At 42.8% G+C, this 14,749-nt stretch overlaps 1 protein-coding gene across 1 annotated transcript; it reads right to left on the reverse strand.

Moving 5' to 3' along the window:
* Positions 1-4,170: 4,170 nt before the first annotated feature.
* Positions 4,171-13,814, reverse strand: PPDPF (pancreatic progenitor cell differentiation and proliferation factor). The gene is made up of 5 exons (XM_030212449.1): positions 13,657-13,814; positions 9,954-10,043; positions 9,211-9,288; positions 6,053-6,149; positions 4,171-4,573 (listed from the first exon to the last, which is right to left on the reverse strand). The coding sequence occupies exons 2-5, from the start codon at positions 10,006-10,008 to the stop codon at positions 4,462-4,464; spliced, it is 342 nt and encodes a 113-aa protein (XP_030068309.1). The 5' UTR covers positions 10,009-10,043; positions 13,657-13,814; the 3' UTR covers positions 4,171-4,461.
* Between the last annotated feature and the right edge of the window lie 935 nt (positions 13,815-14,749).

Below are 14,749 nucleotides of genomic sequence, written 5' to 3' on the forward strand. Positions count from 1 at the left end.
GCCATTTGCTAAACGTTGTTGTACTCAGTAGTCTGTTTTTGGACCATTTTCAGGAAAAAAAAAGTCCAAGTGAAAAACGCACAAAATCAAGCCATTGGGATGTAGGAGGAGCCAGCATTTTTAGTAGACTGGCCACACAGACATCAGCAGAGCAGTGGGGCACTGCAGTGGACTTCAAATAAAAGGTCCCAAGTACATTTCTCACCATTACCCCCTTATATTGTATGGTGAGCCCTCCAAAACCTACCGTACCCAACTATACATTACAATGGCCCTTATGTCTGCAAATGTTACCTACATTTATTTATTTATTTATTGCATTTGTATCCCACATTACCTTTTTGCAGGCTCAATGTGGCTTACAATACATCATGAGTGATGGAAATATATTAGAAAATAGACATTTAGTGTTACAGAAAGCTCTTGGGCAACAAGATAATGATAAAACATAATATTTGAATAAACAAGCAGATATTGTTAGATAGTTCTGAATATATGTGTGTGTGTGTGTGTGTGGGTGGGGGGGGGGTTGTGTATATTCACATTGGTTGGTCTTTGTAGTATGCCTTGTTAAAGAGATGGGTCTTCAGTAGTTTGCGAAAGTTCATTAGTTCGTAGATCATTGCACGGCAGTGTGTTCCATAACTGTGTACTCAAGTAGGTAAAGTTTGACGCGTACATTAATTTGTATTTTAGACCTTTGCAGTTAGGGAAGTGCAGATCAAGGAATATATGTGGGTACACTACACTTTTCACCACAAGTGTAATAGAGTGGGTTATGGGCCTGGGTCCCCTTCTATACAGTGCACTGCGCTGACCATTAGGCTACTCCAGGGACCTGCTTGCTTCTCTAATAGGACTGACCATAACATCTGAAGCTGTCATAGAGCCTGGTATGTACTGTTTCTTTTACATCTTTGGGGGGGCTGGAAGGGGGCCAGTGAGCACTGGGGGAGTAAGGGGGGGGGGGGATCATGCCTTAATCCCTCCAGTGGTCATTTGGGGCACCTTTTTGTGGCTTAGTCATTATTAAAATAGGTCTAGCCCAAAATGTCTAGGTATTACCCCTGGACATTCTTGCTTTGTTCCATTATGGCAGAAAAACTTCCAAGTGTTAGGAACTCACAAATCCCACTTCCAACATGCCCTTGTGATTTGGATACACTTCAGATGATCTGCAAAGAAAAACATCTTAAAAATGTGTTTCGAAAATATTGATTTGCACGTTTTATGAAAAAAAGCACAAATGCTGCTTTGTGCTGCTTTCTGAACATTTTTCTGTTTTGAAAATGAACCCCCTAGTGTCCCTTAACAGGATTATGTCTGAGGTCACTGAGCAGCCAACTGACAGCATCTCATTCTTACTCAAATTCTACTGCAAGACTGAGTTCAACTGACAGCAACCCATTTATACTCAAACTATATTGCAAGACCAAGATCAGCCATCTTGTCCAATTCCTGCTGTACAACCAGTGTGAATCATACTGAATTGGAGAACCAGCTACCAGTTTTGTTATGCCATAACAAGAATATCCCTTACATCCTCATTAAAATAGAGACTTGATATTAATTCTTGTTGCATATAGCCTACAGCATAAAGAGATATGCTATATGAACAGCAAAATCAAAATATTCTTGTTGCTGGGTTTGCTTAATCTTGCAGGGATAAGTATGCATTGTGAATAACTTCCATGAAAGTTCAATGGTGCTGCATTCAAAGACTCAACTCCCTTCACATGGCACCAGAGCCCTGCAAAGCTTTGCTTCATTAGGCCTAGAGGTGGGTGTTTTCTTATAGTGGACCATCCTTATGGAACTCATGGTTGCAATGCTTTTCTGACTGCTTATCATAACTATCGGAAACTTTTGAAGATTCTTTTGTTTCACAATATTTTGGTTGATTGATGATGTAGTCACAATATTATTAATATCTTGTATGATATGTTTTTTAAATTTTATGTAATTTTGGTATTCATTTATATGATGTATGTTCACCTTTTTTTCTTGTAAACTACTCTGACACGACCATAAAACAGCATATTAAATCAATAAATCCATTGTCACGTGATGCCCCAATGAGGAGAGGACGCTGATTGCTAGCTCTCCTAGCACCTCTCACCCAAATTCACCTCCAGTGCAGCGCTTACCTGATTTTCGTGGTTTATACCACAGAGCAACCCTTGCTATCTCCCAGGTCCTTGCATGGTGAAGGCATCAGCAGCAAATGGCCTCTAAAGGGGTGCAGTGGGAAGTGAACTGTAGCCAGCTGCCTGAAGACAAGATGGTGGCACCAAGCAGTCCTGCGGGCCCATCTTTAAGCTCCATGTGGGTGGCCAAGGTCGCAGCAGAGGTGGCCTCACTGATGGAAGGGATGCTTCACAAGTGGTTTCATCTTCTGGATGACAAGCTTGGCCGCCTGCAAGACAAGCTGGAGGACCTAGGTAGGGACCTTACCGATAGGCAGCAATGCACAGGGGAACTCGCGATGTGGGTTACCAAGGTGAAATCAGACCATGCCCACTTATTGAAAGAACTGGAATCATGTCAGGCCAAGCTAGAAGACCTAGAGAATCGCTTTAAGCGAAGTAATGTGGGACTGGAGAAGTCTTTTACGGAGTCTGAGTTTATTGCCTGAACTCCAGTGTGACTGCAGAACTCATGATCTGTTGTGACACTCACATGCAACAGAATGAGGAACGGGCGTAGGTGGAAAAACAAGAGTAACATCGTTTAGCAACATGGTGGTCAAAGATGTTCTGTAGTTGACAGAACAAGATAACTCCTCAGGAAAATGACCTTTCTAAGAAAAGGCAGTCCATTATATTATTAGCATTTCTAAGTAAATAATAGGTATTAGCATTTCCAAGAACTAACCAACTCATTACCATAGCCAATCAGTGTTAACCATTATATTAGCATAGATCCAATAAGGTGTAATTACTGTCATATTTGAATGGGCATATAAAAATGAGTGTACTTCCTACTTCAATAGAGAGACTGACACAGCCAGTACCTTTGTGCAAGCAGGGCTGCTCTCCCAAGAGAAACCAATCAATTGCATCTGCATTGGCAAGTAATAATAAAAGAATTGTCTTTCTTATAAGGAATAAATCCTATTGCTTTCTCATAAGTAGTCTTGAGTCTTTTATATCTGCAAATTGGCTTTAGCTGGTAATTTGGGGTGAGGGCGAAAAAGACCATAAATAAAACATTAGAGACTCAGACCCAGAGAACACCTATGTGTAGCTGTGGTACTGTACTCCCATGAGCAATTGATTGTACATATACTTGGAGAATAATAAATAAAAGTATTTGATTGCTTATATATTCTTTGGAGTCTCGGATACAGCAGTACTTTTGTATAGCAATGTTCTGGACTCCCAGTGAGATATCACTGATCTGATAATAGTACTTCTACTTGATAAGAAATAAGGTATCTAATTAATTTCCTAACTGATGCAGCCTTGGGTGATTTATTTCTTCCTAGGTATTGGTGGGTGGACAACCATATTGGGAGGGATAAATTCACCCTAAATAATTCACTACTGCCAAGGATGGAGTTTGTATCTGGGGGTATGATGGGGGGGGAGGGGGGTGGTAGGTTGGTGGGGGAGTAGGGATTAATTTCTTGCTTGTTTCTTAGGGGTCTGAGGCTACAAGAGTACAGGCTCACAGATCCCATTTGTTGCCAAATTTTGAGATTTATGGGGGGGGGGGGGGGGGAGGGTTACAGTCTTGATGACTAGTTTCTGCTGTTGAGTCTCAGTTGTTCTTTGGCTGATGTATTCTACTTTGGTTATTGTTATTTGCCTCATATTTGCCTGTGTTTGTATGCTTTGTCATCAATAAAAGCTGTTGAAACCTAAATCAATAAATCCAATCCAATTTAATTTAGAGGCAAACAGTTTCTCAAATTAGTAGGATACATTCCCAGGGGTTAAAAGAAAATTTAGGTTTGGATTAGATGTTGTGATCATTTATTGGTTAATTGCCTTACAGAACTCAGGAAGGTTTGACTAGTGCGACATGTCATGAAAGCTTTTCTGCTGCCCTCAGTCACTATGAACCAGCACCCCCCTAAACAGGCAGAGGGAGGTAGTGCACATGAATGAGGCAAGATCTTCCACCAACCAATGTTATACTCATAATTACAGAAGGAAGAAATATGCATATCCTAGGAAGGCTGCTTAGGTTTATTAGATCACATATGTTATACAAACTCAAACACAAAACCTTCAAGAGGCTGCCAAAATAGAAAACAAAGCAATGTTTGGAAGTTACTGAAACTGTAAAAAGGTCTTTTACAAAAGTATTAAAGCTATCTCTATATTTTAAAGCAGCCTATAAAAGGAAAGGAGATGGGGATGGGGAGGGGTAAGAGGAAAGGGAGGGGGAGGGGCACCGTCTCCTAGCGTTTTCTTGAGAAGCAGTGACCGGGTGTGTGGGACTGTGCCAAGCTGTTCACACAGGTGCGCCAGTGTTGGGTGTGGTGGTGCCATTAGCTTGATGCTTCCTGATCTCCTGTGTCAGACCACATGTGATCACACCATTGGTCACCTTGAAAGTTCCTGAACTGCAAAATAAAAGGAAGATAAATCAGAAGGTACAATTTAAGGTCGTCTTATTAGTCTTTAAATGCTTTTATTTCCTGGCTCTACAGTATTTGATGCATTACATCCTTCACTCCCATCTTCCCAACAAGCACTTGCAGAGCTGCCAAGTTACCTAGTTACAGAAAGGAGTCATCTTGCCAGTTGTGGCTTTACACTTATGTCTCAAAGGAGACTGGTATTTGTAGTCCCTCATTCTATATCCAGTGAAATCATTGCTGCAGGTCCCATAGAACACTAGGCTAGAAGGACATCCAGGACTGGCCCAAAATCTCCCTCCTGAAGCTAAGTAACTTGGGTGGAACCAAAATATCCAATAGTAAAACTAAATGCTCTGTTTTCTGGTATTTTGCTGCAGTATTTGGAACATGCTTGTTATTGATTTGTGATCTAAACTTTTAGAGTTATGATTCTGCAAGTTGGAAAAGGATTGAATTTTTTCATCAGGTATTTGGATGGGAGTGATGGGAAGAGATCAGTATGTTTGGATGAGAATATTTTATTGTAATCTACTTTAAAGCTGATCTGCCCTAAGTCAAATATCAAATTTTACAACATTTTAGACATTCCCGTTCCAGTTTCTTTTTGTTACTGATAGCAGCAAGAGATGCTGAGGGGTACCAGAAAGTCTTAACTCATTATTTACCCAATTCCTGTGTAACTGTACTGTCTGCCATACCTGCTGCTTACGGCTTATTATTTGAGTTGTTAAATGTATATTTTGAATTAAGCATGTTATTTTATAAATCTCTTAGGAGTGACCTATTGGTTAGTTTTTGCAGTATATAAAATTTTAATAAAGATAATATTCTACCCATAAATAACTCTGTAGCAGCGATAGGACTGCCTGAATTGTCCATGATTAAATGTGGAAGGCACCTGGGTGCTGAATCATGTATTAGTCTTGTAAGAATCAAAGTTGAAGATGAGAAGTCCTAGAATTGCTTAGCAGTGATGGTCAACAACACTGTTAATGGATTTTGTGCACACTTGGTAACAAAAGCATTGAGAAATAAGGTAAAAAATAAGATAGGGTGTGAGGTGGAGCTGGTGTTGGGTTGCATATGGAAAACCTAAGAAGAGGAGATTCCAGTCCAGATACCTTATTCTGTTGCCATATGGGGTGCCAGTCTTTCCAGTTTCAAGACTGGCACCCCATACGGCAACAGAATAAGGTATCTGAGAGCTATCCTATTTAATTTCCCCTTTCCCAGCCTTTTAGTGTTATCCCTATAAAGACAGTGTTCTAAGACTCAGTATATTTGGACAGCCTGGGGGCAAGAGCTAAACAAGAGACCTGGAGACATGTCTTCCTGTCAGGTCTCAAAACTTATAATGAGCATGCCCTCCATCTCATATCCCATCCAATAATGTGCTGGCTCCCCCAACCCCCATCTCCTGTTCTGTCCAAAAGAAACATGTCAGTGATGCACAATACTCACGTCTCTGGGGATTCCGACACTGGTGTCATGATAGGATGGGTGGACTTCCCAAAGAAGAAACTTGCCCACCAGTGCCCAGGATCTGACTTGGGAAGACCTGAGAGAGGGAGAGAACACAGAGTTTGGAATTAGTATGTTTAGCTGAAGATGACACTAATTGGATCTTCAGTGATAAAATCATCCACAAGACAAAATGCAAGGGTTATCTGTCCAATACTCTTCTATGCCTTCCAGCTCCTACCTGCTCACTGTATCACAGCCCAGGTTACAACACACTGGCCTCAGATCACTACCCTGTCAGACTGACACCTTCTTGTGTATGTTTTTATGCATTGTCGTTATATGATTTATGTTGTATAGCACATTGGGTGAAGTCTTTTTGACTTCAGGGAGGAAGTCTATACATTTTTAAATAGATACATTTAGAGCTTTGTATTCCATTTTTCCACGTAATAATTAAAATGTTGAATTTACCAGTAAGATCTTTACTGGAAGGAAACTTAACTTTAAGTTTGTAACAAGTGGACATGATCAACCCAGAATAACCTACTGCAAAACCCATGTAGCCTTTTAAAAAAATTATGCGTACTCAGAAGTTTGAAATATCTTTTTCCTTTCAGTTGAGATCCATTTTCCAGGCATTCATACCATCAGGTCTTCACTGTTATTTAATAATTTATTTATTTATTAGAATTTATGAAGCGTCTTTTTGAAGGAATTCACTCAAGGTGGTGTACAGAAAGAATGTCAAACATAAGCAACAGACAATTACAGCAGTAAAAATACTCAACATTACAAAGTAAGGCATAGTATGTTGCATTACAATGTCAACACAATACGCAATAAAACATTTAATAGCATAGGGCGTAAGCAAAGATGGAACATATAGATAAGACAGAGTAACCGGGTAAGAAAATAAGGGGACCAGCCTTGTGTGTTAGGCAACATTTTCTGCATTTTATAGGTAAACAATAAATCAACACAAGCACATATATGGATGGGCATAACTAATAAACACAATTCTTTATTATCCATTTAAACTGATGTTTGCTGATAAATTCCTCAATTTTTGGAAGAGAAAATCATTTTAAACCAGTTACCCTTAACCCAGTATTCAGGGCACACTTTCCTAGAACTGCCTATCCTTGATCAACAGTCCTAGATCTGATGAGAAACCTGCTGTCTGGATCCTTTTCTTATCACATGACTAAACCAATTGACAGCAGAGTCAGATGCAGTGAGCAGACCAGATAGATATGTGAGTGGACATGTATTGACAACATTTCCATTGCCTGATCAATCCCACAAGGGCAGTGTGGTTGATCTCTGAAGCCTCAACACCATTTGTCAAATACACACTGGCCTAGCCCAACAGAAATTGGTTTATCCATAACCACAATTGACATAAATGGTCAAAAACAAACAAGTTGTCAGCTCACCAGATCTTGTACAAGTTGACCATGTCTTGCGCCAAAGACCGTCTACAGTCAGCAGGCATTTTTGAGATGAGTCGTGAATGTTACAGTGAATTGGAAGTTCTGGGATTTCTTAGATGTGAGTGAGTAAAGTAGCTGTGATGATCCAACAATGAAGGCCTTGTGGGGTGATATTACTCAGCACTGCTAACCTTTGGGTAGCAGTAGCTTACAGAGTGCTGTTTTTCATCTCTACTGTAGAATTTAGCTTTGAGTCCACTAAAAGTGCATAGTACTACATCATAGATCCTTACGAGTTGCTGATAATATAAGCATGGTCACCCCCTTATATGAAGACCTTCCAATTTGCTAGCATATTAATTTTCTGTCTCAGGTTTTGGATGATTCATGGTGAGGCACCTTCCTCTGTCCAAGATTTATAAAATATGTTCTGCACCTTTTTTTCTGCTCTTCAGAGCAACTGCTTTTGAATATCCCATTTTACAAGGTGACAAAGTTGACTGACATCTAAACCAGTGGAATTTCTATTATTTATTTGCTGCATTTGTATCCCACATTTTCCCACCTCTTTGCAGGCTCAATGTGGCTTACATTATGCCGCAATGACAGTCGTCATTAACGGTGTGAGAAGAGCAAAGTATTGATACAATGAATACAATTATAGGCCTTAACCCCCTAATTCTATAAGAGTTGCCAAAAATTGTGCACACAAATTTGGGCATGTGCCCAATTTGCATGTGCAATTTAATTGAATAGCAAGCTAATTAGTGTCAATAATTGGCTTTTTAACAAGCAACTATTGGCAGTAATGAAATTTAATTGACATTTACATGCATAAATTTAGACACGGGATCTGTGCCTAAAATTTACACATGATCTGAAAAAGGAGGTGTGGAAATGTTAGGGGCATGGGCAGAATGAGGGCGTTCCTACAATTAATGTGCTTTGTTATAGAATAACAAGGATATGTGCCAAATTTAGGTGCATACATTTGCACCACATTTCAGTTGGTGCAAATTGCTATGCCTTAGGTGCAATTCCTGGGCATAAGCGCTACTCTATAAACCGCATCTAAGGAGTCCTTTTACAAAGGCGTGCTAGCGTTTTTAGTGCATGCTAAAAATAAATGTGGGCTAAATGCTACAGCTGCCCATATATTCCTATGGATGTCTCTAACATTTAGTGCCTGCTAATCAGCGCACACTAAAAACGCTACCACATCTTTGTAAAAGGACTCCTTAGATGCGGCTTATAGAATAGCATTTTTTCAGCACCAATTTTTTTGGTGCCATATATAAAATCTAGCCCTGTGTGTGGAATGATCTTCCACAGAGTCTATATTAGGAAAGTGATTACTTGCTCTTTCAAGAGAAGTTTAAGGTGCTTCTTCTTCAGGACGCTTTTGCCTCATAATTGTAGTGATGTTTTTAGAGCAATAAAATCTCTCTTGTGCATGTTCAATTAATATGCTAGTTTATTTAGTACTGGCTAGTTGTTGCGTTTGTTCTGTTTTTATTTTATTTATGCTGCTTTTGTAAATTTTTTGTTTTCATTTTACTTGGTTATCTAATGAGAGAAAGCTTGCGCTTGAATTAGAAGAATGTAAATGTGCACTGAATAAATTCAATGGCATTATCACAAGATGCTCTTAGTCTCAGGGTTAAAGTGCATCCATGGCCCTGGCAGTAGAAGGATTAATAGTTGCACATGCATTACCCTTACCTGGATGGTGAGGGAGAACTTCCCCAGAGTACTCAATACTTCCACAAGAGCTGTTACTGGAAGTGGAACCCAGGCGCCCTGACAAGAAGAGAAAACATTTTCAGCTACTGTTAAATTTGACACTGCTGCCAGAAACCAAATCTCCTTTCACTCTTTCCTCCAAAATGTATGCCTATAGCATGAACTTTGACCACTGGAGAGAGTCTTCCCACTTTCACAGCTAAGCACCAGGCCAGAGAGGAGGGGAGGCATAATTTGCTGCAGTTCCATTAGGGTTTGTATTGTTCCACTTCTGACTATTCCTTGCTTGGCTAAGAGCTAGATAAAATCTCCTCAGAGGTGGAATTTCAAAGCGCCACAAAACATCTGGCCAGCAGGGGTCACCGCAACAGTGGTGTGCAGATGCTTTCCTCTCTTCGGGGGGGGGGGGGGGGGGGGGGGGAATAACATCTCATGAAATGGTCAAAGCCCATCTGACCTAGCAAACAGGGTCAGCTCATCTGTACCACAAGTGTGCCCTCAAATCCCCCCCAGCTCTGTGCACCAGCAATACAAGAACAAAACTTAGTTCCTTCAACTTTAAAAAGGCCCATTTTCAGTAAGGGCAACATTACCACTAGAATGACTGCAAACCCCACACAGAAACCTGTATTAAAGCACTCAGTAGAGGCAAATTAAATACTCAAGGGCTCTGTTCCCTCCCTACAGGTAGGTCTGCTACAAACGAGCAGCTCCTCACTTACTTCTGTAGTAGTCATGGGTTGCAACGAGGGAGCCGCTGGATGGAATCGCTGCCATTATTCCTGATCTTATTGAGTTACTTGATGTGAATTCTGGAAGACAAGAAGCAGACAGGGCATTTCAGCAGTATCACCTCTGTACCACACTGATTCAGTGAATTCTGCTCAGTCCTGCAATATAAGTCACTGCTGTCCTCACAATATACAACAGTGACACGTAGCTTGCCAGTGTGTTTTTTCTAGCAAAAAAGGGTGCTGGTACTCAAATGCCAGGTCACCCTTCGGGGGTGGGGTGATCATTGAAGGACTCACCCCACAATAACCAGGCCTCTGCAACCAGTCACAGAATCTATGACAAGGCAGAACTGGTGTGTAGGGCCTGAGTTATTTCATTAAAACTTGGGGACCACGGGTCAATTTTAGCAGACAATGGAAAATGGTGCTGGTACTCAGTACCCCTAAGCACTCCCTCAAAAAAAGCCCTGCCTGTAATACATGCAGATCTGCCTCCGTGTGATCCTACACAGGCCACAGATGGACTGGGACAGATTCATTCTTATGAATGCAGCTGTCTGTGACATTTTACAATGTACCACTAATGGGATTAAAAAAAAAAAAAAGCAACTAAAAACCCAATTCTGTCTTCTGTAAAAATAACATTCTGGCCAATGGCATGAGGTATCTCCAACAACTCCCCAAACACGTATGTGGGACCCCTGGACCTGATTCCAGGCCCTTCTCTTGAAGTTTCCAAGGTCCAGGGGAGTTGTCACATCTGGTGGCCAGATGTGAATGCAGGCAACTTTCTAAGTTTCTGAATGGCTAATTGAGCTCATTACACTATACAAACTGATGCTTTCTTAGAAACAAGGTGACATTGGGAATCAAAGAAGTGTGGGCTCATTTCACAGGGATCCTGGGTCTTACTCTTTACCCTGTGAGAGATGAATCAGTTCAGAGCAAAAATGTGGTCAGTAGTGTGTCTCCTTCTATGGAATTCACTACCCATGGGTGTTAGGGTTAAACTTAATTATGTGGCATTTAGATGAAAACAAAACCTGGCTTTTATTAAAGGCCTGGGGTAGTTGGAAATTGAGGTAGGTTTTGATGTTTTCTGGTAAGGGAGAAATTTGGAGGTTGGGTTTATCTTTGTCTGTTGGGGCTTATAGTTTGGTGGGGTGGTGATGGGAGTTTTTTTTTGTTGTTGTTTTTACTCCCACTTTGGGCTGTCTTGAGACAGGGAATGTGGTATATAAATTAATAAATGAAAAGCACCCTCCCCCCCCCCAAAAAAAAAAAAAAAAACAGAAACTGAATCTGGGACCTTCTCCATAGCATTGAGCCACTGGTCCAGCCCCAGGTAGAAATTTTTCACATTCCTGTTGATGCACCCTGGTACCAGTAAAACTACTATGAAAGTGAATGCACAGGTAATAGATCCCACAATGAATGGATATAAGTAAGTTCACACTGCAGGACTAGTTAAAGGTCTTCTTCCAGAAACTGAATGGCCTGGCACTGGGGAAGCACAGGGTCAAGTAGCATATCTCCTTCCCTCCACCCCAGGTTGCATGGGAGCAGAAGATAAGCAATCTCTCCACTCCCCCCCCCCCCCCCCCGGTAATTGTGAAATGGGCTGGGATACCAAGGCCATGATTGGACCAACATTTTGCCCACATAGCATCAGCACCTAGCGAGCTTGAGGACTGGGATACAGGTTGGTTTGTTTGTCATTTTAGATTTGGCTTACACCTCTCTCAATAGTTCAAGGTAAGTTACAGATGAGTTACATTCAAGTATAGTAGGTAATTTCCCTGTTCCTGGAGGGCCAAAATTTAAGTTTGCACCTGAAGCAATGGAGGGTTAAGTGAGTTGCCCCAGATCACAAGAAGCATCAATGCAATTTTGAAACTGGCATCCCATGTTCTTAGCCACTGCTCTAAGGAGTAGGGGCTGTTCCACTGGTCCTGCCCCAAATCATTGGGAGCAGGCACTGCAGATGGAGAGATGCCTATTGCAATCTGGTTCCAAGTTGCATCAGTGCACCAGCAGCTAATAGCCAGAGATAGTACCAGCTGCTACAGTTAACCTTTTATGTCCCTGATAGCTGGCAGTCTTGATTCACTCTTTGTGCACCACTGCTTGGTTCAACGGCTCCCTGTCATTGCCTCAGAGGCTGTAGGGAATTATATTCAGCCATGATGGGGCTGCTGGCATTAGCTGTTCTTTAAATGGCTCCCAAAGAGGAAGAACTGCATTATATAGTGCCTTCCAATGACAAAAGGATGCAAGTGCTTCAGTAAAAATCGTCACTGACTTCCTTTTAACATTTGCAGGCCAGAATAGGCCACAAGACCTCTTCCTGGTGCCCTCCATGCTAACAATGGCTGTGGGACGTCTTTTCTTTGGAAATCGGTGCTGTCTTTTTTTATTTGATGTCTTTATTTTTTTTGTTTTTCTTCGCGATGAGATTTTTAGGGGTTGAAGGTGCCTTCCCCTTCCCCCATTAGAACCGTAACTAAATGGGGAAGTTCCTACCATAAGGACCCTCTCCCAAAATAAAAATAACCTACAAGAAAGCAAGTCAAACTGATAGACGGGACGAGTCCTGTGTTTCGTCTCTCCCCCCCCCCTACCCCCCACCCCGAAGCGTCCAAGCCTGAAGGGGATCGGCTCTTCCAGAGCGCCTTTGGGGCCGTGTAGGATCCACGATCGCTGCCGCCTTATCAGCTCCTGCCCAGTGCTGCTGAACCCAACAGAGACAGCTTCAAACCAGCCTAATCCGGATGGCAGAATCTAGACTCGCCATCAGCCCCCCCCCCCCCCCCCCCCCCCCCACACACACACACACATATATCCGGTCCAGTGCTGTACGCTGAGCGGTCATCAGATCAGTACCCGCCGACCTCCATAGCCTACTCCAAATTACGCACCCTTTTTGCACCCCACCTCACTCCCGAAGACTCCCACCCAGAGTCCTCCTGTCTCTTTGTTCAAAAGGAGAAGGAAAGGCTGCCCCTCCTGTAGAAATATCGCACATGAGCTGCAAAGAAATGACCCACGGCTAGAACCCCGAAGCCCTTCTCCCAGCAGGAATATGAATACCCCCCCCCCCCAAAAAAAAAAATGTCATACAAAAGCAGGAACACCAACAATTGCCCCCCCCCCCCAAATCTCAGGCATAGAAACCCCAGCTGGACTGCAGGAACCCCCCTTCCAAATTTCAGACACTAGCAGGAACCCCGACTCTTACGCTCTTCCCCCCCCCCCACAAAAAAAAAAAAACATCTCAAACACCACACCAGGAGGAACCCCCCAAATTCCCCACGCCGACAGGAAATTCCCCCCTCCCTCCAAATCGCAGATACTGGCAAGTGGCAAGAACCTCAACATAGTGCCCCCCCCCTTTCCAACTCGACAACTGCCTCCGCCCCCCCCCCCCCACACACACACACACACAAATATAAGACACCAGCAGGAACCGGTGTAATTTTTGAATTCGAGTCCGGCATTCTGCCCTTCCAAATTCGAAGGCTTCGGAACACGATCTGATCTGCAGGGTTGGTCCTGCCAGTCCGAAGTAATGCCGCAACCAGCCGGTTCTACAGGAGCCCTGAGACAATCAGAACGAGGGAGAAGAACACCAAGATCGAAAGGCTAAAAAACCCCCCAAAGTAAAGCCCGTGTTCAGTACCCGGGGACTCACCTTCTTTCCCACGTGTTGCTTCCACTAGCCCCCCAGGCTACCACAGGCTCCCCGGAGTAAACGCTAGGCGACGGGGCCCATCTGAAGAGGAGATGCTGGGAGAAAACTCCACGGCCAAACAGATTATCCAAGGTCTCTCTGCAGTCTAACGCAAGGGGAAGCTGGCACTGGGCTTATATAACCCGAGCCAGGGGGAGGATCTGCACCGAGGGCTGGGCTAAGGCAGTCCTGAAATAGGAGGCCGTATGCAAGAAGATGTGGGCTGAGCTAGCATTGCTACTAAATGGCTGGCCCTCTGCAACTATAGTCTGGCACGTCAGCTAGCCAGAAGACAGCGCTGCTCAATATGTGACCCGAGGGAACCAGCTGACTGCCCAGAGGCACACAAGTGAAGCATCCTCTCTAATCTTTCCTCTGCGCCACCTCAAAGACCATCTGGCCCTGTTATTTCTCTTCCCTAATAACACCTCATCCATTGTTTAGGCAACAGAGATACAACTTGTCATGTTCAGAAAATTTCTTGAATACCGGACTGCAGGCAAAGTCTGAACCCCCAGCATAAGTGAAGATACAATTGGGGGGAGGGGTTAGAACAAAAGTGCCCTCTCCCAGTCCTCTCCCTCCTTCTTTTTGCAGATAATTCTGCATTTGTTTTGCTGTAAATATTCTGAGAAATTGTAAATCTAGTCCCACCCAAAGAATCCAGCTTTTCCAAAGGACTGAGGGTGCTGAACTCAACTAAATGTATCCTTCCCAGGAGACAGGTAAAGGAGGTTGCTCAATATTTAAGGTGCTCAAGCATTCACATTAGCCACAAAACAACCACCTTATGGCCATGTCCCAGCAGCTCCAGAATCTGGGGGCAGTGGTCAGTGCAAGGTACACTCAAAGAAGCGAAGAGAGAAATAACACTGGCAAAAGCAGAGCAGAAGAAAAAAAGAGCTAGAGATGTAAAGACAAATGACAAGCCTTTTATAGGGTGCGTTGGGGAAAGGAGGAAGGCTAGAAATTGAATTAAGATGGAAGGACTGTGTGAATCGCTATGTGGAGAGTGATGAGGAAAAGGACATGCTAAACAAATACATCTGTTTTA

Source organism: Microcaecilia unicolor, chromosome 8, assembly GCF_901765095.1.
Source record: "Microcaecilia unicolor chromosome 8, aMicUni1.1, whole genome shotgun sequence".
NCBI classification, from domain to species: Eukaryota; Metazoa; Chordata; class Amphibia; order Gymnophiona; family Siphonopidae; genus Microcaecilia; species Microcaecilia unicolor.

What these genes read in the sequence shown, in the direction of transcription:
- PPDPF (XM_030212449.1), bottom strand. Translation starts at nt 10,008, where the DNA reads ATGGCAGCGATTCCATCCAGCGGCTCCCTCGTTGCAACCCATGACTAC. An exon ending in AACCCATGACTACTACAGAA is followed by an intron (nt 9,289 to 9,953) that starts GTAAGTGAGGAG and finishes TCTTCTTGTCAG; the next exon opens with GGCGCCTGGGTTCCACTTCC. An exon ending in AGTTCTCCCTCACCATCCAG is followed by an intron (nt 6,150 to 9,210) that starts GTAAGGGTAATG and finishes TCCCTCTCTCAG; the next exon opens with GTCTTCCCAAGTCAGATCCT.